Source organism: Schistocerca nitens, chromosome 4 (assembly GCF_023898315.1).
Source record: "Schistocerca nitens isolate TAMUIC-IGC-003100 chromosome 4, iqSchNite1.1, whole genome shotgun sequence".
In the NCBI taxonomy this organism is placed as follows: domain Eukaryota; kingdom Metazoa; phylum Arthropoda; class Insecta; order Orthoptera; family Acrididae; genus Schistocerca; species Schistocerca nitens.
The window spans coordinates 904,405,989-904,433,409 of record NC_064617.1 but is presented as its reverse complement, the minus strand read 5'-3'; the positions used below and the strand labels follow the sequence as shown (position 1 = coordinate 904,433,409).

Sequence of the window (27,421 nt, the reverse complement as noted above, 5' to 3'; positions counted from 1 at the left end):
CACATTTGTTACGTTACTTGATATTTTCAGGAGAAAAAGGCAATGTTGCTTCTTATTAATATAATACCTTCAGAGTCACAGCTGTGTTTGACCAACCATAACTGATGCTGAATGTGCATGTCGTCATATAATATGAAGGGCTTATTTGAATAGTGGTAGAAGTCCATTACCTCCACTTTTCTGTCTATAATGCTTCGGAAATTAATGATCCAAACAAACATAAATAAAGGTTCATCTCTAGCAAGAAGCCATATACTTGAATATTTCTGGTATCTCAACTTAAGATTTTTCAGCACTCATTTAACTTTACGACTCTGTATCTCAAAAGGAACAAAAATGGACTTGTACCACTATTTAAATGAACCCTTCGTATGCACACATAGCACATCGATCTCGTGAGGCACAAGGCTCTCATAACGAAGTACGTACGTCGGTCAACAGATGGCACTAGGAAGAGAATGTTAACTGCGCTTTTTAGTTGCTACTTGCGACTCAGTTGCGACTTGTCATGGAAATCGCAGTTGGACTCTATAGCGTGTCACAGAGATGAGTTTAGTACGAACTTTGGCCAACAGATGGCACTGTTAACTGCGACTCTCAGTTGCTACTTGCGACTCTCAGTTGCTACTTGTCACAGAAATCGCAGTGGGACTCGATAACGTGTCGCAAAGATGAGCATAGTACGAACTTTGGCCAACAGATGGCACTGTTAACTGTGCTTTTAAGATGCTACTCGCGACTTCTAGCCACGACTTGTAACTGAAATCGCAAAAACCAGTACGGAATTCGGCCAACAGATAGCTCCCGAAGTTGAATGTGAAATGCTACTTGCAACTGCTGTGACTGAAATCGCAGTTAGATTCGGTTAAGTTGTTATTGCGATATCTGACTTCTCAATCACCGTGATTTCTAACAGATACGCGATTTCCTGCCCACCACTAGTAGCAGCTGAGAGGCGGCACAGTAAGGCAGTCTCTCCAAGTAAGTTACCTGTGCACACGGCTCTGTCGGGTAGGCCGGTGTCGTCGTCTGCATCGGTGGTGTCGGGAAGGCCGCAGCAGGTGGCCTCGGGCGCAGTGGTCCCAGGCCTGGTGGGACGGCAGCCGCAGGTGGGCCAGGTGGTCCAGGCAGGCCGGATGCCCCAGGTGGTCCAGGGGGGCCTGGGGGGCCAGGGGGGCCTGGAGGACCACCTGGAAGGGGGGCGGCCTCAGCTGCCGCCTCAGGGGGCGCCTCTGGCGACACCAACTCTGCAACAGGGCAACAGCTGACGTGTCACACAGCTACAGCCTGGAGCCGCCGGTGGCCGATTTCGATGTCATGCTCGCTATGGAGATTAAGTTGTGCACGAATACGTATTAATTGCATTTATCAACAAACATTTTTTCAGGTGCTCTCTGGCTGTAAACTACCAGCCTGCAGGTATTTTTGTAAATAGTATGCCACTTTCAATCACAATCTTCTCTTTTCTTGTTTTAATTCTACATGGCCATTCTCATGGATTACGTTTTCTGCGTTTTACAGCTGCTTCAGTTTATCACCTAACAGTAAATGAACATCATCATAGTTAGTTTTACACGAAACAACATATCCGACGAGATAAACGAAATAAATAAATTATTAATGATTAAATTCATCTGCACTTACATTATTTGCAATGTACTATATTTATGGTTGTATTGAAGGTCATAAACGGCAACTGTTTACAACATAGCACAGTGATGTAGGGAAGTCTAAACCAACGATTTGATAAAAGGAACTGATGGAATGTCAAGCCAGGAAAGGACCTCAAATTGACCTCCTAAAGCTCCATACACTACACTTCATGCTCTTCACGCGACATTTTTAACATCCTCTTGTCCTCTTACGCCATCTTTATTAAGATAACCTTTCGTTTGAGGCTAATGGAAGGAAGAGACTTTAACGAAACTAATTACATTTCAAATTCGATCTGATCTTTATGATTACAAGCGCAGTCGTCTCGTAGTACCAAGAACAAGGAAACAGAACTATGTAACTTAATTTTACTCTGTTGAAATTCACAAAATTGTGAGGTAAAATTTACATAAACATCAATTCTACATGCATTAATTTGATTCTATAATGTGTCAAAGCACCCGACAAAATAACATTATTCAGGGTATATACAGTCAATCATCATAATCACATTCTTGCAGACACTGTATGTGTAGAATAATGTGACAAATTATTCGTTAAGTTTGGCTCCTTTTAATAAAGGTATGGTTTAGACATTTCTTATATTTTTTGAGCAATATTATCCTACTGTTTTTAGCTTATGAACAAACAGGAAAAGAAGAAATATTGAGACAAGACAGTCTAGTAATAAAAAAATTTCTTAACCTATAAGTTGCACTTATCTTTCAAATGTGAACTATAGCCCAGTTAGTATCAACTAAAAGTACTAGGTGTGGCAGTTGCAGGAATATAATTAAAGTTATGTACAGTGTTAATGCAAGACATTTTAGTTTTGAGACTTTTTCCGTCCCAGGTTCCAGAAGAGAGATACAAAATACCATTAGTCACTGCATGATTGTCTTTTACAAGGTCTTTCTTAAATAAATAGAGCGCCTTGAGCGTGAAACACACGAAAGCGAAACATTCTGTGACATGACGTTTGTCCTAGAAGGCAGAGTCTCACTCTGACTTACTAATTCGGAGAATAATTACTACAGTCCGTTTTTTGTACATTTAGATGATTCTGGGCAATGACGACGGAAATGTATTCTCTAAAATTAACAGATATAAAACATCAGAGAGGAAAAGGTTATTTACAGTTTTCACAGAAATTAGAATGCAGCCAATATAGTCAAGGGGCAGGTAAGGGAAGCCAGTGAGAAAGGAATGAGTGAGTTTTAGCCTATCCTCCATGCTTCTGAATTCGTACATCGAGCACGCAGTAAACGAAATCATGGAGAAATTTGGAGAGAGATTCAAAATTCAGGGAGAAGAAATGAAATATGAGAGTATCCAATGACACGGTTATTCTGTTAGATGGCAAAGGACTTGTAAGATAAGTTGTCTGGGCTTGATGATGGGCTGAAAAGATTCTATGACATAAATGTTGATAAAATTAAAGATGACGGAGTTGCGTCAAATCAGATGATGCTGACGGAATCAGATCAGGAAATTAGGAAGGAAGACACTAGGCAGTAGCCGAGTTTTGCTATTTGTGCAAAAAAAAAAAAAAAAAATGGTTCAAAAGGCTCTGAGCACTATGGGACTTAACTTCTAAGGTCATCAGTCCCCTAGAACTTAGAACTACTTAAACCTAACTAACCTAAGGACATCACATACATCCATGCCCGAGGCAGGATTCGAACCTGCGGCCGTAGCGGTCGCACGGTTCCAGACTGTAGCGCCTTTAACCGCTTGGCCACCACGGCCGGCCCTACTTGTGCACGAAACTGCCTGACAACAGCAGGAACGTAGAGGCTAATATGGACTGTCATCAGAACAGGAATTTTGTTCAAAAAAGAGAAATTTGTTACGAGCAGATATTCCTGGAAAAAAAATCGTAAGAGATGGAAAAGAGCCAAGGTGGTGCAACAACCTAATTAGGAAACTATTGCGGAAGCAAAGGGAATTTCACAGCGAACATAAACACAGCCAAGGCCTTGCAGACAAACAAAAATTACACGAAGCGAAATGTAGTGTGAGGAGGGCTATGCGAGAGGCGTTCAATGTATTCGAAAATAAAGTTCTATGTACTGACTTGGCAGAAAATCCTAAGAAATTTTGGTCTTATGTCAAAGCGGTAGGTGGTTCAAAACAAAATGTCCACACACAGTGACCAAAATGGTACTGAAACAGAGGATGACAGACTAAAGGCCGAAATACTAAAAGTCTTTTTCCAAAGCTGTTTCACAGCTGAAGACTGCACTGTAGTTCCTTCTCTAGATTGTCGCACAGATGACACAGTCGTAGATATCGAAATAGATGACAGGGGGATAGAAAACCAATTAAAATCGCTCAGAAGAGGAAAGGCTGCTGGACCTGATGAGATACCAGTTCGATTTTACACAGAGTACGCGATGGAACTTGCCCCCCTTCTTGCAGCGGTGTACCGTAGGTCTCTAGTAGAGCGGAGCGTTCCAAAGGATTGGAAAAGGGCACAAGTCATCCCCGTTTCCAAGAAGGGACGGCGAACAGACGTGCAGAACTATAGACCTATATCTCTAACGACGATCAGTTTTAGAATTTTGGAACATCTATTATGTTCGAGTATAATGACTTGTCCAGAGACTAGAAATCTACTCCGTAGGGATCAGCATAGGTTTCGAAAAAGGCGATCGTGTAAAACCCAGCTAGCGCTATTCGTCCACAAGACTCCGAGGGCCATAGACACGGGTTCCCAGGTAGATGCCGTGTTTCTCGACTTCCGCAAGGCATTTGATATAGTTCCCCACAGTCGTTTAATGAACAAAGTAAGAGCATATGGACTGTCAGACCAATTGTGTGATTGGATTGAAGAGTTACTACATAACAGAACGCAGCATGTCATTCTCAATGGAGAGAAGTCTTCCGAAGTAAGAGTGATTTCAGGAGTGCCGCAGGGGAGTGTCGTAGGACCGTTGCTATTCACAATATACATAAATGATCTTGTGGATAACATCGGAAGTTCACTGAGGCTTTTTGCGGATGATGCTGTAGTATATCGAGAGGTTGCAACAATGGAAAATTGTACTGAAATGCAGGAGGATCTGCAACGAATTGATGCATGGTGCAGGGAATGGCAATTGAATCTCAATGTAGACAAGTGTAATGTGCTGCGAATACATAAAAAGAAAGATCCTATATCATTTAGCTACAATATAGCAGGTCAGCAACTGGAAGGAGTTAACTCCAAAAATTATCTGGGAGTAGGCATTAGGAGTGATTTAAAATGGAATGACCACATAAAATTAATCGTCGGTAAAGCAGATGCCAGACAGATCCATTGGAAGAATCCTAAGAAAATGCAATCCGAAAACAAAGGAAGTAGGTTACAGTACACTTGTTCGCCCACTGCTTGAATATTGCTCACCACTGTGGGATCCTTACCAGATAGGGTTGATAGAAGAGATAGATAAGATGCAACGGAGAGCAGTGCGCTTCGTTTCAGGATAATTTAGTAATCGCGAAAGCGTTACGGAGACGATAGATAAACTCCAGTGGAAGACTCTGCAAGAGAGACGCTGAGTAGCTCGGTACGGGCTTTTGTTGAAGTTTCGAGAACAATTCACCGAGGAGTCAAGCAGAATATTGCCCCCTCCTAAGTATATCTCGCGAAGAGACCACGAGGATAAAATCAGAGAGATTAGAGCCCGCACAGAGGCATACCAACAATTTTTCTTTTCACGAACAATACAAGACTGGAATAGAAGGGAGAACCCTCCGCCAGACACCGTCAGGTGGCTTGCGGAGTGTGGATGTAGATGTAGATATGTTAAGGATTAGGACGCCTTTTTTGAAAGTATTTCGTGTGTGACGTCATATGAAAGTGAAATGTGGACGATTACCATCGCAGATTAGGAAAGAATAAAAACTTTCAAAATGTTGCGTTTTAAAAAAATAAACATTAGATGTGTGTGGATCAGCTTATTACAGACAGAACTGGAGAGAGAAGATGTTTATGGGTTAACTTTACTAAGGCAGATGAGCAGTTGATGGGATAGTATCTGAGGCATCAAGGAATCGTCAGTTTAGTCCTGGAGGGAAGAGATGGCGGCGGGGGCGGGTGGGGGCTGGGGGGGGGGAGGCAGAGATATATATATATATATATATTTATGCAGATATGAAGGAACTTGCACACAATATACTAGCAACGAGAGCTGCATCAGACTCTTCTTCTGACTAATTACAACAAACAAAATTCTATGCTGTGAAAAGAAATGGAACAGCCAACGTTTAGGGCGTTTCCTCGTACTACATGGAGCAGTCAGACGCACGAACCGGTGCCTCCCTCCGCTCACCTTTAACTGTGAAGCTCTGGTCGTCCCGGCGGTAGCCAAGGCCGTCGGCCTGCACGTACAGCCAGTAGTTGATGACGTCACCAGGCTTGAGGCGCACGCGGCGGTCCTCGTAGACCCAGCGGCCGGCCTTGGGCTTGGTGATGTCCACCGAGATCTGGCCCGCCTCCAGCAGGCCCATCGGCTTGTTGATGTTGGCGTGCACCGCGACCAGCTCGATGCCCAGCTCGTCTGCAACCAATTGCGTGCTCACGTCCTAGCTGGAGCTAAATGTTGTTGTTGTTGTTGTTGGTGGTGGTGGTGGTGGTGGTGTAAGCGGTGTTTCGCTACAAACGAATGATTGCTTCATTATAAAACATAGAAACACTTTTCTGGTGTTCTGCAACCATTAGATGGAGACCAGAAAAGAAAGATTAAACATTTGTGGAGTATCTTTCAACAGAATGCCACCTACACTTTGAACCTCATCAGAGTTTCAGTTGGATTATGACAGTAAAATCAAGTATATTATTAATTTTTCTTAACTGTAACTATTCATGTGCACGGGGTCAGGGATTTTCTCTGCCTCGTGATGGCTGGGTGTTGTGTGCTGTCCTTAGGTTAGTTAGGTTTAAGTAGTTCTAAGTTCTAGGGGGACTTATGACCACAGCAGTTGAGTCCCATAGTGCTCAGAGCCATTTTTTTATTCATGTGCAGGCCCAAATGTAGAGGGAGGGATGGGGGCGGCAAAGCAGGGTACCTGCCCCGGGCGGCACTTTCAAGGTGGGGGAGAAGGGGGCAGGCGCCAAATTTGTATTATTGAAGTACATTGTTTCACAAAGCGCCTAGCATCCAGCGCACGTCGATCTATCGATTGTTCGTATGATTTTGAAACGCATCCCTGTTGGTTTTTGAACATTTTTGAACACATTCTAAATTGCCATCTGAACGAATCGGAAGTTAATTTTTGAATGTGTGCATAATGTATGTGATGTCTATACCAGGGGAATCCCCACTGCATCTGTTCATATTGTTGATTGGATGTGCAAATGATAAGCGTTGTTACAATTATTAGCGAAATCCCTAGATTCACATGACATATATTTGAACGACTAACTGGAATAACGAGTAAGAAAGATTCTATTATCTTCTCGGTGTATCCAAGAAAATGAAATTGACAGAAAATTTTTGCCACATCGCGAGTTACTAAGGACCAGTTGTCCCCTCTTAGCACCTGCTTACTTCTATTCTCGGAGCAGCGCGGAAAACGCGTTGTACGAGCATGTAATAACGCTTCACCGGAGAATAAACGCTGGATAACGAAAGCGATGATTCTGGCATGATTAGTGAAGTTAACCGGAGAATAAATTTTGACAAGATTGTTTATTAGAATAAGGAAGAAGAAACGGGGACATCACAAATTATATGAAAGAATATGACCATTCCAGATTTATACAAATATTTCGTCCTACCGCCATTTTCGATCTCTATAATGTCACGAGCGTTGAAAGAGTCCAGGCCCAGCTTGAGAAACTGGAGCATACGAATGAAATATGAAATTGTTTCCTCACGTAAGACTTTTTGCTTCTAGTAAGCCTAATAGGCATTTGATATTGGTTCTTAGTGAATAATATTCTGTCGTATTATTTATGTAAATGAGGTAGATAAAAATGAGTTTGTGCCAAAACAGTCTCGCATATTTTCCGAGTATTACAACTGGTGCAATATTAGAAAGGCCTATTTCGTTTTATCTAGCAGACAGTGACAAAATAGAGGCAATCAAATCGAGAAACCATACCACACCCATCTTTGGTACTATTCGTATTAACAGCTTTTTCGGAATTAAACAGCGACATTTTGATTCTCCATGTAGCAAAACGTTTAATGAACTTTGATGAGGTAATAGATCCTTTTGCAGTAAGGAAAGCACTCCGTTTAAAGCCGTAACATGATTAGAGTGAAAAAAAAATTGCTGGGTCCTAAGGATTTAAGAAATGTGTACTGTCTTGCTTGCCTATAGTCTTTATTGCTTTTAAGTTTCCCACCTTTAATTTGTGTGTCACATGAAAGAGAAACTTAATAGGTAATAGGCAATAAAGAAAAAAACTTTCAGAAGAGTTTTATTCTCCTGATCGCAAATAATCCCACACACTATTGAGATTTTTTTTAAAGGGGTTCGGATGTCAAACCGGCTGACTGGGAGCAGGAGAGGCACCACAGGTCATTTTAATTTCCACTGTCCTTGATATAGGTTTGATGGCTCCCATTACAAAAAATTACACGTTTGAATTCTACAGAGCGAAATACAGTGACGTGCGATAGAAGAATGCTCTGTGAAGAGGTGCGACACCATTTTGGCACATATAAGACCAAATAACCTTACATTTCCTCTGACCCATGTATTATATATGAAATGCTTCAGACAGATGGGTGCTACAGAACGAGCTTATTTTTGAAAAACCAACCGATTTTTAGATTTTTGTAGTCCTATCTCAAGCGGTCGCTGGGGAGGGGAGAGGGGAAGCCACTATCAAGTTTTTGCCCCGGTTCGTAAATATCGTGGATCCGAGGCTACTCATGTGTAATACAGAACACTGACCATCGAGCAATCAGTCCGACTATTACCAAATATATCACTAACATCAACCCAGGATCCGTCTACTCCCATACAGTGGTTGATAGCCACTGGCAAATAGAGCCACAGGACAAGATTAAGGGAAACAGTAGCAGATACTTTTTAGGGAAATTAAAAAATCTGACTGGATAAAAGGACAGAACTGTTTATCTATACTCCAAGTTTTAGTTTAACGTTGTTACCAAAACTCTCGGGAAGTTCTTGACCCATTTATTTCCTATATTTAAACGATACTCTAATAAACATTCGGACAGACATTTTTAAATATATGTAATATATAATTATATATTAAATATATAAGGGGAAACGCCGAGCGCTTTAGGGGAAACGCCGCTCTAAACTGAAGCCTAAGCTCACTTTTGTTTTTGTAAATATTAAGTGGAGCTCCTCCATGCCCACATTTGCATGGTAACCATTCATGAAGATCTACTGTCACCTTATACTTTCGTCAGTATCTAAAAATAATTCTGTCGAAAGTGCAACGATTTATTTTCGCCTGGCTTGTTAACCGTTTGTCATTTTCAGAGAAGCGTCATGAGTGGCGAATTTTCAGTAAAACTTACACATCCCTGGTTGTCATGCCGAATTTGCACACACCAGAGTTTACACTGCCTCACTTCACTTACATGTCTTGCAGACCATTGCGGAAGACTTCAGGAACAGTGGTTTATTAAATTTATTAAGTGGGGAACTGAGGAAAAGTAAAGGCAGTAGCTTATGAAAAACAAATGCTCGGTACAAAAAGTCTAATGTATTCACATATGTTGTTCCAAAACCCATAGCATTTCTCACTTCATCAGCCATCGATGGCCCTTAAAAATTGCATTCTTTTACCAATAAAGTTTGTATGTGTTGGAATAGCAACAATGAAGTTTTAGATAATAACGATATGCTAAAATACTGTCTTCTCTGCGTGCTATATTTGTCAAAATCTCACTTCGATATATGAAACCGTTTGTGAAATATGAGCAATGTTCTGACCATTTCACTCTGGCTTCACCGCTCGCGCGGCGCTATCGCAAATGAGTGTGCCACGTCAGATCAGTTTTCTCGACATTGGTGACCGATATCCCTACCCTAGACTAAAGAAAAAGTTATGTTAGCTGAATTTCATACACAACATATAATATCTACCAAATGCAAAAATCATAGCGACCCCTCTTTTTCATTGCACACTTTTCCAAATCTCGCACAGTGTCTTACTTTCACGTAAATATCACAATAACTATGACCATTTAAGAAATGATTGGCACATCATAAACATGACATATAAAGCTATAACTAAAGCAAAAATGATTTTTCTTTTTACCCATTAGTTTCTGTAAAATGTTTGAGAAATATTGCAGGGTGCGCGCCTCGATTCCGTCATCTCTGACCAGCCGAAATGTGGAGAACACTTGTCTGCCTCCCCTTCCGAACAAACGAATGAACTGCCCAGCGCTTTCGTCGAAAATTGGTCACTGTGCATCGGCGACCGTGTTGTGCGCGAGCTATACACGGCGGCAGTGACCTGTGACATGGAAGCCGCTCCTCTACAGAGAGTCGGCACACACTTCGTGCTGGGCGGCGGTATCTTTATAAAGAACGAATCTAAATAAGAAAGACAAAATTTATCGTCACTTCGTCAAGAGTAATTGACTTCGTACGGAGCAGTCAACTGGTCTTGTAACAAGAAGCTTATAACGTTTCTTTACATCGATATGGATCCTCCTAAAATTCGTTAATAGTAAAAATAGGAAGTTTTTAACTGTGTGGATTGAACAGTTTTTTTACGCTGCGTGGTAGGCTTGGAGCTGTTCCAGTTTGCTTCATATGAAAGGTAACTGTCGCTTGTCTTAAATGTGCCAATTTAAAGTGACGCTACCGAACATCTCATCAACAGTTCTATAAAAATTTCGTCAAAGAAATCTGTAGGCGTATCTACCTTCTTGCGAAAACGGCACGGCTATGCAAAATGGCGCGCTTAATGAACACCAGAAGCCATCTCCAGGCTCAGATAGGAAAAGAAATTATGTTGGAAGTGATGGGGGCACTTTTTGAAAAGAGAAAGGACGTCGTTTCCTCAAGTTATGGTATTCATTGTCAGCAGCAAGCAATACAATAAGAACCGAAATATTGGCTGCCGACAGTAAAATTAGTTTGCTCTAACTTCTGCGAAAGACGCCTTGCCACGCCATAGCACTTATGAATCTTTTGACATTTTTAATGAAGAACAAATGTCCACTTTTATGGGAATTTTGTATATTTAAAGTAAATTTTGTAGGAACGAACTGCTAGTAATATTGTCGTTTAACGACAAGATGGGCCCCCCTGCGATGATCGCCAAAGGAAAGTGACTAGTAAAGAAAATCGAGGATAAGAATTCTGGGCTACTATCTTCGCCTAATACACAAGGCAGACCTTCGTGGAAAACTTAGTACCACTCTGATAAGTAATGGCTAGCTTGATCAGGTTGATCAATTTTATGAGGTTCTGCTCTGCAGCACAGACAGTAGTAAGAGTTTCTACCCGAGTGTGGTCCGTCGCATTCAGACTCATTGCATCACAACCATGTTCGCTGGCTAAGTAAAGGTCAAGTGATTGAACGTCGTTGGCAAACAAAAGAAAAAGTAGACAAGAAGCTAGGGCGTGTCTGGAGTTCCTACCAAACGAACGCAGTGTTCGGTCTGTAGCTTTCCTGAAAGACATTATGAATGTTCAGAAGCGTTCAGTACCGAGCTACACCGAAGTGGGAAATTAGTATGCGAGCTGATACAATACGTGTCTTCCTTCCGTCACAAGCTGGATATCTTTGAAAAATAAATCCAAAAATGGAAAATCCAGGACGGAATGTAACAATATTATGAAAAGGATAGTTGCTACTCACCCTTTAGTAGAGCTTCCGAGTCGCAGATAGGCAGAAGAAAAAGACTGCTACAAATAAAGTTCTCCGCTAGTAAGGCCTGTTGAACCAGCCATACTGCTGCTTTGTTCGTCGCTGCAGGGGCTGTTTTTATACACAGGCTTTCAGTTTAACTGTCACGCGATACGCATGGTTTGAAAATGGACGTAGATGTCCGAAACTAATCGCCATCAGGAAATAAGATTTTTCCTAATGTGAGTTACGACGGAGCTACAACCATTTATGTAATTCATTTTTTAAAAATGAAGTTTTTGAAGAACCATTATCTCTCAAGATTAACAGTCGCCCACCTTGAAGATGCTTTTCGCATAACCCACTCCCCGCGTGAACCAAACTTTAAAAAACTGTCTTAAGACCGCAAAAGTAATTTCTCCTATCGCTTTTCTAATACAGTTATACCTACCTGCTGTTGTTCATATTTTCTGAGTGTAAATTAAAATATTAATAAGGAATATGAGCTGCTTTTATGGGGACCTCGATACAAATTTTCGGAAGTATCTAGTCCCCATCTAAGATTACTTGCCGACTCCTGGAGTACATATGAATATCAGTATCCTTGAACTAACGAAATTATATGCTGCTTCGTGTTCCTAGCTGACCGAAACCACTAAGATCTTGAAAATAGCACCCTGAGCTGAAAGAACCGTTAAAGTTGTTGGTTAACCATCAAGAAAACTTTTGGAATACTGCGAACCTCATATTAGCGGTGCCGTCGTCAGAGAACCAACCACTCATCAAAATGTACTTGGGCTCTTTCATAAGTTGGTACCATCAGATGTTCCCAGATAATCTAGCATGAGTATTGATAACTGGCGCCAAGTCAATGGAGTGCTACGTGAAAAGAAAGTGATCATCCTTCTCAAGATGAATGTTCATAGGCCAATCATCCTCTGCGGCTCTGTATTATTGATGATGTTGTACATCAACAAAATGTGAACAAGCGCTGCTTCGAATGTAAATGAAAAAGTTGGGATTCTCCATGTGTGTCACAAGGCTGGACAATATCAAAAACAAAACACGTACGGGAATGGATCCGAGTGACATAAATCACCATCAAATTAAGAGAAATTTATAATAAAACTGTGTTCTTGACAACAAGCATTTATCATATTCCTTTAATACGTACGCGTTTCAGCATTAAGCCACGTTCGTTGGAACAAATCATTGACAAAATATCGCGTCAGTGTTAATCAGACGAAGCAAAATTGCAGGAAGTGCTTTGCTCACACAGGAAATTCCGACAGCCCATGTTCCTAAGTGAGTGAAGAAATATATTACTGCCTCCAACAACCTTGTTCTGTAATTACCACGACGCAAAAATTACAAAAATTCGGGCCCGACCTGCCGACAATTTTCTTCCGGTTTACCCTTCACGACTGTAATACTAAGAGGGGGCAAATGGAAGAAGTAGGTAAACTCCGCGACACACCGTATCCTGGCTTGCGGAGTACAGATATAGATGTAGAATGGGCGAGAGAAGGAAAGTTTATCTACTTTTGTGAATAAGAGCACGAACAGCACAGAAAATGAAAATTGCACAGCCGAAAAAGGAAGAGCACTATTTCGCTGCAGGCGCCCTGCTCTTGCCGCAGCCCCATCATCTGCACCACCGTGCTTATAGCCAGCCTGTCATACCCAGCCCGCGTCGGGTCATCACCACCGCCTAGTGTCCTCTCCGTTTATCTCCACTGTCACTTTTCACCAAGTTCTCGTTAGACACTGTGTGTCTTCATCCGGAACTAATCTCCATACGAGCACAATATCGAAGATCATTCACCTCATCTCTGTTCCACAACTTCGTCTATATTTGCAGTAGAGAAGAGGCTTTGCCGTTAAAAAAATACAGAAGTGTGTATTAATGCCAGCGGAGAATAGCAGCCGTTGATTAACTAATATTTAGACCTGGAAGCGAAAGGGAAATATGCGCCGAGTCGACCTTAGTTATAAATAGCAGCACGATATCAATACTTCACAGTTTGCTTGGATAAAAATACAGCTCGCAGCACCCGAAGACGACGATTGGTCGGCCATCGAGATATTGAACATAAAATCGAATCAACAACTTGGCTCAATACGCGAAAGCATGTCATTTAATCACCCTGAGATAAACCGATTTTGACAATTTATAAATATGAACTAAATACTCAGTATACAATGTCAATTCGTCAAATCGTCTAACAAGTGGTAGAGAACACGCGAGAAATTTAGTTTGGGAGACAGAATTATCTGAAACGTTTATTCAGCCAGATCTACAGATCTAACATCTACAGGATGGTCCATTGATCGTGAGCGGGCCAAATATCTCACGAAATAAGCGTCAAACGAAAAAACTACAAAGAACGAAACTTGTCTAGCTGGAAGGGGGAAACCAGATGGCGCTATGGTTGGCCCGCTAGATAGCGCTGCCATAGGTCAAACGGATATCAAATGCGTTTTTTTTAAATAGGAACCTCCATTTTATTACACATTCGTGTAGTACGTAAAGAAATATGAATGTTTTAGTTGGACCACTTTTTTCGCTTTGCGAAAGATGGCGCTGTAATAGTCACAAACATATGGCCCACAATTTTAGGCAAACAGTTGGTAACAAGTAGGTTTTTTAAATTAAAATACAGAACGTAGGTACGTTTTGAACATTTTATTTCGGTTGTTCCAATGTGATACATGTACCTTTGTGAACTTATTTCTGAGAACGCATGCTGTTACAGCGTGATTACCAGTAAATACCATATTAATGCAATAAATGCTCAAAATGATGTACGTTAACCTCAATGCATTTGGCAATACGTGTAACGACAATCCTCTCAACAGCGAGTAGTTCGCCTTCCGTAATGTTCGCACATGCATTCACAATGCGCTGACGCGTGTTGTCAGGCGTTGTCGGTGGATCACGATAGCAAATATCCTGCAACTTTCCCCACAGAAAGAATTCCGGGGACGTCAGATCCGGTGAACGTGCGGGCCATGGTAAGGTGCTTCGACCACCAATCCACCTGTCATGAAATATGCTATTCAATACCGCTTCAACCGCACACGAGCTATGTGCCGGACATCCATGACGTTGGTAGTACATCGCCATTCTGTCATGCAGTGAAACATCTTTTAGTAACATCGGTAGAACATTACGTAGGAATTCAGCATACATTCCACCATTTAGATTGCCATCGATAAAATGGGGGCCAATTATGCTTCCTAACATAATGCTACACCATACATTAACCCGCCAAGGTCGCTGACGTTCCTCTTGTCGCAGCCACCGTGGATTTTCAGTTGCCCAATACTGCATATTATGCCGGTTTACGTTACCGCTGTTGGTGAATGACGCTTCGTCGCTAAATAGAACGCGTGCACAAAATTTGTCATCGTCCCGTAATTTCTCTTGTGCCCAGTGGCAGAACTGTACACATTCAAACTCGTCGCCATGCAATTCCTGGTGCATAGAAATATCGTACGGGTGCAATCGTTGTTGATGTAGCATTCTCAACACTGACGTTTTTGAGATTCCCGATTCTCGCGCAATTTGTCTGCTACTGATGTGCGGATTAGTCGCAACAGCAGCTAAAACACCTACTTGGGCATCATCATTTGTTGCAGGTCGTGGTTGCCGTTTCACATGTGGCTGAACACTTCCTGTTTCCTTACATAACGTAACTATTCGGCGAACGGTCCGGACACTTTGATGATGTCGTCCAGGATACCGAGCAGCATACATAGCACGCGCCCGTTGGGTATTTTGTTCACAATAGCCATACATCAACACGATATCGACCTTTTCCGCAGTTGGTAAAAGGTCCATTTTAACACGGGTAATGTATCACGAAGCAAATACCGTCCGCACTGGCGGAATGCTACGTGATACCAGGTACTTATAAGTTTGTGACTATTACAGCGCCATCTATCACAAAGTGAAAAAAGTGGTCCAACTAAAACATTCATATTTCTTTACGTACTACACGAATATGTAATAAAAAATGGGGTTCGTATTTAAAAAAACGCAGTTGATATCCGTTTGACCTGTGGCAGCGCCATCTAGCGGGCCAACCACAGCGCCATCTGGTTTCCCCCTTCAAGCTAGACGAGTTTCGTTCTTTGTAGTTTTTTCGTTTGACGCTTATTTCGTGATATATTTGGCCCAATCACTATCAATGGACCACCCTGTATATACTGTTTCCTTTGTAGTCTGTAAGGCATTGCGGAAGATAATTAGTACAGTGAAATATAGAAACACCATTACGTAATTACCCGGTACACAAACCGTCACAAACGGGATATAGAGTTTTCACAGAGAGAGCATTTCCCGCATGGACAGCAGCTCCTGCTTTGCGTCAGAAGAGGACAGAGTGAATCATCATATTTAAACTGTTTTCAGTGCTTGGTAATGGCTGTGCAAGACATCGTTCTTACTACGGACGGGTACGGAACTCCCAGTGACGCTGGAGTGTCTGGAAGCAGTGGGGAAAGGGGGAGCCCCTTGGCTAGCGGAGTAGAAGGCCTTTAAGGCAACGACCCTGACGCAAGGCTTTACGTGCTACTGATGACGTGCTTGCTCCAGATGTGACGTCACAATCCGCGAGACCAGCGGCCGGGTCGAGTCATTCAGTGGCCTCCTTTACGCGCGGCTGATTGTAACACTAAACAACGGGAGCTACTTAAAGCGGACATTGTTTACAACTTCTGACAGCAGTAGTATGTTTACGTACAGCTCAAGAGCTTCGTTATTCACAGCTGTGGTCGTATCATTGAAAGTAAACGTCTGCCAAACAGTGGTACGTTCACACTAGGTGTGACGTCATAGTCGGTTCTGAGTTCTCCTGTCACTGATTTGTGCACCTGAGCCCCAACGGTAGACGACCGCCATTTCTGGCGACGGAATCAGTTTTTTTTTTTAAATCCATATTTATTTCGAAAGATTAGATGCTCACTAATCCTGACGGTTTTAGTCAATTTGCCATTATTTTATTTTCTGGTAACTCGTTTCACTCGTTCCATGTGCTGGCCAGAACGTTATTGCAGAGGAAAAACAGGTAGAAATGTTGTAGTACACACAAATTAAAGTAATATCGTTAGGTATCAAAAGTATTTAAGCAGATTGAAGATTCACCACTGCTTCCATATGTAGAGAAATGTAACATCTCTAAACTTAAAGAAATAGTCTTCGCCTACATACACGAGTTGACGTTTTAGTGTCAACAAAATCATACAAATACTTAACACTAACAACCCATAAGGATATTGTAGCTTCATCTACGATATCCATCAGATTCTTTTAACAGTAGAAAACGAACGTAAATTATTAGAAGGAAGTCAAGAAAACTGGGAAATTAACAATCATTTTGCGAGGCAAAGAGGGAAGAGTTCACGATATTGCTTTCGGATCCATACAACCATTCGCCTGAAATAATTTAGAGAAATTTAAAGATGCACATGTCCGAATGACCAGTCGTGTATATGAACCATTATCCACCTGAACCCGAAACCAGTATTTTGCTGATGTTCTACATCGATGTGTGTACCGTTGGTTGGTTGGGTGGTTAGTTTGGGATGTAAAGGGACCAAACTGCAGGGTCATCATTCCCTTTTTCCTGACGAAAGAAAGGCTCAAGGTACAGAAACACGACACGTAAAAAGGAAACGAATGGAATGAACAAAAAATGGGGAAAGAACGTATTAAAACCATAGAGCAGATAGTCTGGGCTGGCTGATCACAATAATAAAAGAGCATTAGCCAGCCACTCTGCAACACATTAAAATGTCCACCCCAGCAAGGCAAGGCGAGGCGAGATGAACACTTGCAGGGAGAAAACGACCACAAGGAAAAACAATTACAAAGTGCGACAGAGTTAAAATGGAGGGAGGGTGGCGACCTCAGAGAGAAGGCTAAATGCCCACCCTTAGATGGTACGATAAACGCCCCCTCTCACGAATAAAACGTAAAAATAAATCTGCTATTCAGGCATTGTCACCCAACACCGAAGTAGGGTGCTGGGAAGGTTAGAAGTCCGCCGCAGAGCAGCGGAAAGTGGGCAGACCAGCAAGATGTGGACGACAGTCATATGACAGCCACAGTGACACCGAGGCAGGTCCTCGCGACAGAGAGGGTAGCCATGTGTTAGCCACGTGTGGCCAATGTGGAGCCGGCAGAGAACCAGAGTGTCTCTGCGAGTGGCCCACATGGAGGTCTTCTACACATTCTTAGTCTCCTCAAGAGCAAGCAGTTTGTTGTGTGCACTGAGATTATGCCATTCAGTCTCCCGAAGATGAAAAACCCTGCGGCGGAATAATGATCGCAGGTCAGTTACAGGGATGCCTATCTCCAGAATAGGTTTCCGTGTAGCCTGTTTGGCCAGCCTTTTTTTTTTGGTTTTAGGGCGCAAAACATCTATGGTCATTAGCGCCCGGCCCGTGACTTAGGAAACAGTAAAAAACCGAGATTGAAAACCAGTAGCAATGGGAACAAAGTCATAAAATTGGAGAAACTAAAAGTAGAAGGAAGGCTTAAAAATCCACTACAGAAAGGGGTTGGTTGTCCCCAAAAAAAGCTTCAAATGACTGACGTCATTTCACTGGCACTAATAAACTGGAGAACGCGGTCGGCTGAGCGCGTGTCATCTGCTAAAATCGACGATATATCAGGCGATAGCTGTAAACGGGAGCGTAACGGATTAAAATAAGGGCACTCAATTAAAAGGTGTCTTACCGTCCACAGCTGAGAGCAGTGGGGACATAGTGGGGGAGGATCGCCGCTTAAAAGATGTCGATGGCTAAAAAGACAGTGCCCTATCCGGAGTCTAGTTAAAATTACCTCCTCCCGACGACGCGTTCGGGAGGAAGAGGTCCAAGCACAAGGAAGAGCTTTCACGTCCCGCAATTTATTATGGGGAAGTGACGACCAATGCGTGTGCCATAAATGAACAACACGACGACATAAAACGCTCCGTAGATCGGCGAAAGGAATCGATTGAATAGCTGGCCGAAGAAGAGAGACTGCAGCCTTGGCTGCAATATCGGCCGCCTCATTTCCACAGATACCGACGTGTCCCGGGAGCCAGAGGAACGCCACCGAGACGCCCCCCAGGTGGAGCAAGCGCAGACAGTCCTGAACCCGGTGGACCAGAGGGTGCATAGGATAAAGAGCTTGGAGACTGAGGAGAGAGCTGAGAGAATCTGAGCAGATAACGTACTGTATCCGCTGATGGCGGCGGATGTAGTGGACAACCTGGAGAACAGCGTAAAGCTCCGCAGTATAAACCGAACACTGGTCGGGAAGCCGAAAGTGATTTGGGGTGTCGCCAACAATATAGGCACTCCCTACACCTAACGATCTTTTCGAGCCGTCGGTGTAAATAAATGTGGCGTCCGTCATTTGTGCACATAGAGCAGCAAATGCCCGACGATAAACAAGTGTAGGGGTACCATCCTTGAGAAATCGACAAAGGTCACGGAGCAGGTAGATCCGGGGACGGAGCCAAGGCGGTGCTGTACCCCAAGTTGTCAAGAAGGTTTTAGGAAAGCGGAAGGAAAGAGAATGGAGCAGTTGACGGAAGCGGACTCCCGGGGGTAGTAGGGAGGAGGAGCGGCCTGCATACCCTACATCAAAGGAGGCGTCGAAAAAAAGGTCATGGGCTGGATTAGCAGGCATGGAAGACAGATGGCTAGCATAACGACTCAGAAGGACTGCTCGCCGATTGGACAGCGGAGGTTCAGCAGTCTCAGCATAAAGGCTTTCCACAGGGCTAGTGTAAAAAGCTCCAGACACTAAACGTAATCCACGGTGGTGGATAGAGTCGAGACGCTGAAAAATAGACGGCCGAGCAGAGGAGTAGACTATGCTTCACTAGTCCAATTTCGAGCGCACTAAGGCGCGATAGAGGCGGAGAAGGACCACTCGGTCCGCTCCCCAGGAGGTACCATTCAGGACACGGAGGGTGTTCAGGGATCGCAGACAGCGAGCCGAAAGATAGGAAACGTGGGAGGACCAGCACAGTTTTCTGTCAAACGTAAGACCCAAGAATTTAGCGACGTCTGAAAACGGAAAATTGACAGGACCTAGATGTAAGGAGGACGGAAGAAACTCCTTACGTCGCCAAAAATTAACACAAACGGTCTTACTGGGAGAGAAACGGAAGCCGGTTTCGATGCTCCAAGAGTGGAGGCGATCGAGACATCCTTGAAGACGTCGTTCAAGAAGGCTGGTCCGTTGAGAGCTGTAGTAGATCGCAAAATCATCCACAAAGAGGGAGCCCGAGACATCGGGAAGGAGACAATCCATAATTGGATTTATAGCGATGGCAAACAGTACAACACTCAGCACGGAGCCCTGGGGTACCCCGTTTTATTGGGAGAAGGTACGGGAGAGAGTAGTGTTCACCCGCACCCTAAATGTGCGCTCTGCCATAAATGCGCGAAGAAAAAGGGGCAGCCGGCCTCGAAAGCCCCAAGAGAACAGTGTGCGGAGGATTCGTGTCCTCCAACAGGTATCGTATGCTCTCTCCAGATCAAAAACTATTGCTACTGTTTGGCGTTTCCGGAGAAAATTGTTCATGATAGAAGTGGAGGGAGCAACAAGGTGGTCAACTGCAGAACGATGCTTTCGGAATCCGCATTGGGCAGGTGTTAAAAGACTGCGGGATTCCAGCCACCACGCTAAACGGTAATTACCATACGCTCCAAAACCTTACAGACACTACTCGTGAGAGAAATGGGGCGATAGCTAGAGGGGAGATGTTTGTCCTTTCCAGGTTTCGGAACAGGAACGACGATAGCTTCCCGCCATCGTCTGGGAAAAGTACTGTTGGTCCAAATTCGATTATAAAGGCGAAGGAGGTAACGCAGACTATGGGTTGATAAATGCAGCAACATTTGGACGTGGATACCATCCGGTCCTGGGGTGGAGGAGCGAGAAGAAGAGAGTGCATGTTGGAGTTCCCGCATGGAGAAAACAGTATTGTAGCTTTCGCGATTTTGAGAGGAGAAAGCAAGAGGTCGCACTTCCGCTGCACGTTTCTTCGGGAGAAACGCTGGCGGGTAATTTGAAGAGATCGAAATCTCAGCAAAGTGCTGACCCAACGAGTTAGAAATTGCGACGGGGTCCACGAATGTATCATGCGCGACAGTGAGCCCAGAGACCGGGGAGAAACTAGGCGCGCCTGAGAACCGTCGAAGCCGACTCCAAACTTGCGAGGAGGGAGTGAAGGTGTTAAATGAGCTAATAAAGAATTTCCAGCTTGCCTTCTTGCTATCGCGGATGACACGACGGCATCGCGCACGGAACTGCTTATAGCGGATACAGTTGGCCAAAGTAGGATGGTGGCGGAAAACGCGGACAGCACGTCGCCGCTTACGTATTGCATCACGGCATGCCTCGTTCCACCAAGGAACTGGGGGGCGCCGTGGCAATTCGGAGGTGCGTGGTATTTAATGTTCCGCAGCTGTAAGAATAACGTCAGTAATATGGGTGACCTCATCGTCGACGCTGGGAAAGTGACGGTCATCGAATGTCGCTAGAGACGAAAAAAGTGTCCAATCACCTTGGGCAAACTTCCAGCGTCGCGGGCGCATGTATGGCAGTTGAGGCTGCAGTCTAAGGACACATTGAAAGTGGTCACTCGAGTGTGTATCATCAAGGGCGAACCATTCGAAGCGCCGAGCTAGCGGAACAGTACCGACCGCAATGTCCAAATGAGATAAATTTGTCGTGGAGGCAGATAAAAATGTAGGGACCCCAGTGTTGAGGCAAACTAGATCCGCTTGGTGGAAGACGTCTAGCAATAGTGAGTCACGTGGACAAGGATGTGGATATCCCCAAAGCGGGTGGTGGGCATTGAAGTCCCCAACCAGCAAATAGGGGGGGGGGGGGTGGAAGCTGACCAAGAAGATGAAGATCAGCTCGTGCCATTGGTGTGGACGATGGAATGTATACAGTACAAAGAGAGAACGTGTATCCGGAAAGGGAAAGACGGACGGCGACAGCTTGGAAGGAAGTGTTTAAATGGATTGGGTAATAATGGAGAGTTTCATGGAGAAGAATCATGAGTCCTCCATGTGCTGGAGTGCCTTCAACAGAGGGGAGATCATATCGGACGGACTGAAAATGAGGGAGAACAAAGCGGTCATGGGGACGCAGCTTTGTTTCCTGAAGACAGAAGATGACCGGCGAGTAGGATCGTAAGAGGATCGACAATTCATCCCGATTGGCTCGAATACCGCGGATATTCCAGTGGATAATGGACATAGGGTGAACAGAAAATGGAGGAATGTGACCAAGGGTGCTGTCAACTCAACGACTGCTCAGAGCTTGCGACCGACAGCATGGAATGGCATTCAACCGAAGGCAGAAGATCCTGATCCATAGGTTGGTCAGGAGCAGCTCCTGCCACCAGCGATCGGCCAGTTGACCGGCCACCAGCAGTGCGCCTCGGCGACACAGAAAACGGCCGAGGGCGATTTCCGCCAGGTGGTGCTGTAGATGGGACACGCCTTGGCGGATAAGGTGAGGAACTGGGTTTCTTTGTAGCCTTCTTGGAAGTATGATGTTTAGATGAAGGAGGAACCGATGGTTGGGAAGTTGCGGTACGTAAAAACTCTTCACGTGTATGCTCTTTTTTCGAAGTCTTGGTGTCTGACTTTTGGGCTCGAGATTTAGCAGAACCGGACGAAGGGTGAGCCATAGAGTGGGCAGGCGAAAGTGGTGAGGTTGAACGGGCGATCTTTGCGCTGGCCGATATGACGACTGTGGCACTAAAGGTGAGGTCGCAAGTCTGTGTGGCCGCCTCCTTTGTTGGCCGAGGAGAAGCAAGGACAGTGCTGTATTTTCCTGTCTGAGGCACAGTGGGCTGTCGACTGGCGAATAATTTTCGAGCAGCAAAGGTCGACACCTTTTCCTTCACTCTTATTTCCTGGATGAGCTTTTCGTCCTTAAAAACGGGGCAATCTCGAGAGGAAGCAGCGTGGTCACCCATACAGTTGATGCAGCGAGGGGATGGAGGTGGACAAGCACCCTCATGCGCATCCTTGCCAAACGTAACACATTTGGCCGGATTGGAACAGGACTGGCTGGTGTGATTGAACCGCTGACACCGATAGCAACGCGTAGGGTTCAGGACGTAAGGGCGAACGGAAATTATCTCATAGCCTGCTTTGATTTTCGATGGGAGTTGAACTTTGTCAAATGTCAAGAAGACAGTGCGGGTTGGAATGATTTTCGTGTCAACCCTTTTCATAACTCTATGAACAGCCGTTACGCCCTGGTCAGATAGGTAGTGCTGAATTTCTTCGTCAGACAGTCCATCGAGGGAGCGTGTATAAACGACTCCACGCGAGGAATTTAAGGTACGGTGCGGTTCCACCCGGACAGGGAAGGTGTGTAGTAGTGAGGTACGCAGCAATTTTTGTGCCTGGAGGGCACTGACTGTTTCTAACAACAGGGTGCCATTCCGTAATCTGGAACAAGACTTTACAGGACCTGCAATCGCGTCGACACCTATCTGAATAATGAAAGGGTTGACCGTGGAGAAGTCGTGACCTTCGTCAGACCGAGAAGCAACAAGGAACTGTGGCAACGATGGAAGAACTGTCTGTGGCTGAGACTCAGTGAACTTACGTTTGTGAGCAGACATAGTGGAAGGTGAGGAAACCATTGCGGAAGAATCCCCCATGATTACCGGCGTCTCTGATGGCGCGCTCCTCCATTGTGGGGGCCCTCTCTGAGGGCACTCCCGCCTTAGGTGATTGTTCACACCTCAGGTCACACCTCCCGACAAACGGACGGAGGGACCAATCGGCACTTTCGGAAGGTATCAGCTCGGGTAATCACCCCTCCCTGGGCCTGGCCATTACCAGGGGGTACGTACGTGTCCTACCTGTCTACCCGGGGCGGGGAATTACGCGTTACCCCGTCACCGGCTACGCATGGAAGTGCGTGGGTCGGCCTTCAGACACGCACAGGGAGGAAAAAAGGGAAAGGAAAGAAGAGGGGTCTCAAACGCCGCAGCGGAGAAAAGGGCAAGGAGAAGAGGGAAGTAAAAGAGAAGGACAGAGGAAGGACGAAGACTTGCAAGTGTAGAAAGCAAGGAATTTGTAACAGTTTCGAGCGTCCGTCTCCGGACGTAGGCACAAACCATACTCCCAGAGGGGGAGAAAGGGAAGGAAAGAGCCAGTGGTGAGGGGGGGGGGCGAAGATGGGGGACGGGGAAGGATGCGGAAAGGGAAGGTATGCAGCCCGGAAAGGAAGGAGGGCCACATTAGCTCGGGGTCCCGTGCTCGCTACGCACGTGTCCACAAAAGAGTTGTGGACCCCCTGGGGGGGTTTGGCCAGCCTGTCGGCAAGTTCATTCCCTGTGACTCCGTCGTAGCCTAGGGTACACACAAACACCACGGAATGACTGGACCGATCCAAGGCATAAATGGACTCCTGGATGGTCGCTACCAAAGGATGGCGGGGGTAGCACTGTTCGATAGCTTGTAGGCTGCTCAAGGAGACAGAATAGAGGAGGAACGACTATACAGGGCAAGAGCGGATGCCCTGAGGAGCACGAGAAACGGCCGCCAGCTCTGCAGTGAAAACACTGCAGCTATCTGGCAAGGAGTGCTGTTCAATATTTACTCCATGAACACACGCGAAACCAACGCGATCATCAGCCATCGAGCCGTCACTGTAAACCATTTCATGGTCCCGGTACATCAAGAATCATGAGAAAGTGACAGCAGACAGCTGCAGTGTTTACTGAGTCCTTAGGACCATGTGAAAAGTCCAGACTAAGCTTCGGCCTAGGTGTACACAATGGAGGTGTACGTGACTGGATCTCGAGTATAGGTAGTAAAGGCACAGACTCCACGCCAAACAGAAGAGATCGAACCGCATTCATAAGCCCTGACCTGGGCCTCCGATGCGGGAGATGAACCGCCGTTGGTGGGAAAAGGAGACCGTAACTCGGATGCTCAGGAGAACTACGAATGTGCGCAAAGTAACTGGCGAGCAGTTTTGCACGCGTAACCTTCAACGGAGGGACTCCAGCCTCCACCAGGACGCTGGTCACTGGAATCTTCAGAGAAGCTTCTATTGCCAGCCGAACACCACAGTAGTGCACTGGGTAGAGTAAACGCAACGACGAGGGCGCCGCCGAACCATAAACCAGACTCTCATATTCAAGGCGGGATTGAGCAAGGGCTCTGTAAAGCTGCAGCAGCGTAGAGCGATCTGCACCCGAGTTGGTGTTGCTCAGGCAGCGGAGAGCACTGAGGTGCTGCCAGCACTTCCGCTTCAGTTGACTAAGATGAGGAAGCCACGCCAATCAGTCCTAAGAATCTAATGTCTCCACTACTACCGTGAGTGGCTCGTCATTAAGGCAAAGTTCTAGTTCCGGATGAACGGTACGACGCCGACAGAAGTGTATGACACACAACTTTGCGGCTGAAAACTGGAAGCCATGGGCTAGAGCCCATGTCTGCGCCTTGTGGATGGCTCTCTGTAGGCGCCACTCGGAAACACCAGTACTGGAGGAGCAGTACTAAATGCCGAAGGCGTCTGCATATAGAGAAGGTGAGACGGACGGCCCGACAGATGCTGCTAGACTGTTAATGGCCACAAAAAATTGAGAAACACTCATTACAGAGTCCCGCGGGACACCATTCTCCTGGATATGGGGGGGGGGGGGACTATGGGAGGCACCAACATGGACATGGAAAGTACGGAACGATACCAAATTTTGGGTACAATCGGGTGTGGGCCCCAGAGACCCCACTCATGTACTATGGCAAGGACATGATGTCGCCAGGTCGTGTCTTAAGCTTTTCGTAAATTAAAAAAAAAACAAAAAAACAAAAAAACAACAACCAGGTGTTGGCGCCTGGAAAAGGCTGTTCAGATAGCACATTCAAGGGAAACTAGATTATCAATAGTAGAGTGACCCTTGCGAAATCCCCCTCTGACATGTAGCCAGTAGGCCACGCGATTCCAGGACCCAACATAACCGCCGACTTACCAACGTGCAAGGACGCTGAGGAACTCTCATTCTGTAAATGGAGCATTATAGGGTTCATTGTGACGTTCAGTGAACTAGAGGGCCTTCCTTTCCATCTGCTGTCCGAGGGCGCAAAATGGTGGGGGATAGTTCCCTGACGCGGAGGCTCGAGCGCGGTGCTCAGCGAAGTGCTCGGCAATTGAGTTTGCGTCGGTAATAACAAGCCATTGATGTTAATGCCAGTAACACTTGTCAGGGTCTGGTACCCACGAACAAGTCTGATCTTCGTTCAGACTTGGAAGGTGACTTATGGCACCCAATGGTCGAGACGTACCTCTCCCAACACTACTGTTTCCGTCGTTTTATAAGCTTGCGAAGGCGGGCACGGAGCCGTTTAAGGGGCTCCGGAACGCCCTATACTTGCAATGTTAAAATAACGCTTATAAATTACATCTTTCCTCACAAAGTATTTGAGGTAGGAAGTTGAACTTTTTACAGATTTATTGGAATATGGGCTACAACTTAACACAGGGATTTTACAAAATTTTAGTTCAGTTATTAAAGATGATTTTTTTTCAATTGTAATGAAAATTCACAACAATTTTTTGCAATTTTTTATTTATATATTCAAAAATATACAGTTTTTTGGAAAAAGGCTGTGTTAAATTATGCAGAAGGTACTGTGTAACATTTACTGAAAATTTGAAACAAATATGTTTGGAAGATCCTTAGAAAACATGTAATTAGTATGAGAAAATAAAAGTTTTGGGAATCGAGCGACAAAGATTGGATTAACTTTTTAGTGCATTCCAGGTCCATAGGATGGATTATCTTCATCCTCTGCAAACTCCTCCTCCAGCTTCCTCTTGTTCCTCCTCCTGTTTACTCTTGCTTGTATTTCTAGACTCTTTACAGCCCTGTCTGCAGCCCGAAGGCGTTCCTTGTCTAAAGCAAGCATCGCTCGTTGTTGTGTTCGTAGATTTTGCTACCATTTTCTTCAGTTGCAGTTACTGCAACACTGTTCCAAAAGGTGGTCATGTATGAACACTTATCACATTTCAGTTGTATTTCACTAGCAAGTCCTACGTGCTTTATTATGGAGAGTTCCAGACCAACTTCACTACAATGAATACATCTTACACAGTTTGAAAAAATTCCTTTGAGAACCGACATATCAAATATTTCATTCACATCCGATTCGCCCATAAAACATTCATAGTTTTCACTCATTGAACCAAGCTTCTTCTGTGGAGTATTTTCCTTCCCACTTTGACTGCTATGGGCAGGTGTACTTGAGAGGTTAGGTTCACTCACTTGGTTATCGTCTTTATTGTTTACAGTAATAACACATACCTTTGGCTTTCCAACATTTCTCCTTTTCTTAAAAGCCTTCAGAGGATTTCTAATAACTTTACTTTTACTCATTATTATACTTCAACAAAACAGACTCAAGAAACAGAATTACGAATATTTTCGAGATAACGACAGAGTAAATAAACATGAAACAATCGACAATCACACCAGCTATATATATTGAAGCATCACAGGTTAGCCACAACACATACTTTATCTCACATCACTAAAATGTACCTGATGAACACGGACGTTAATAATAACACCATTTGACAGCAGTTTTACAGCGCCACAGTGGGTCACGCCCATGTAGAACACATTTCAAAAAAATTTAAAAATAGTTGTAGTCTTCGGAATTGAATAAATTATATATCTATTAAAAGGTAATAGTCTGCAGATTCAGAAAACGCAAAAAAGTAAAAATTGAACTTTTCATGATTTTGAGCCTTTCCGGAGCCCCTTAAAAGCTATTAGGTGCTTTCGAGATAAGTGCCACTTACGTCGCTGTAGAGCTCGCCGACGCTCTTTAATGGCCTCAGCGATTTCCGGCGACCACCAAGGTACTGACTTACGCCAGGGTCACCCTAAAGAACAAGCTATCGTGTTTTCCGCCGCAGAAACGATCGTT

At 44.7% G+C, this 27,421-nt stretch overlaps 1 protein-coding gene across 1 annotated transcript in view; it reads right to left on the bottom strand.

The window, feature by feature from the left end:
- The window catches only part of LOC126253465 (beta-1,3-glucan-binding protein-like), a 117,129-nt gene that overhangs the window by 32,024 nt on the left and 57,684 nt on the right, over positions 1 to 27,421 (bottom strand). The window contains exons 2-3 of the mRNA XM_049954820.1: positions 5,970 to 6,197; positions 991 to 1,247 (exon numbers count right to left, since the gene is read on the bottom strand). Coding sequence (XP_049810777.1) covers positions 991 to 1,247; positions 5,970 to 6,197 — 485 coding nt within the window. The remainder of the gene's footprint in view (positions 1 to 990; positions 1,248 to 5,969; positions 6,198 to 27,421) is intronic.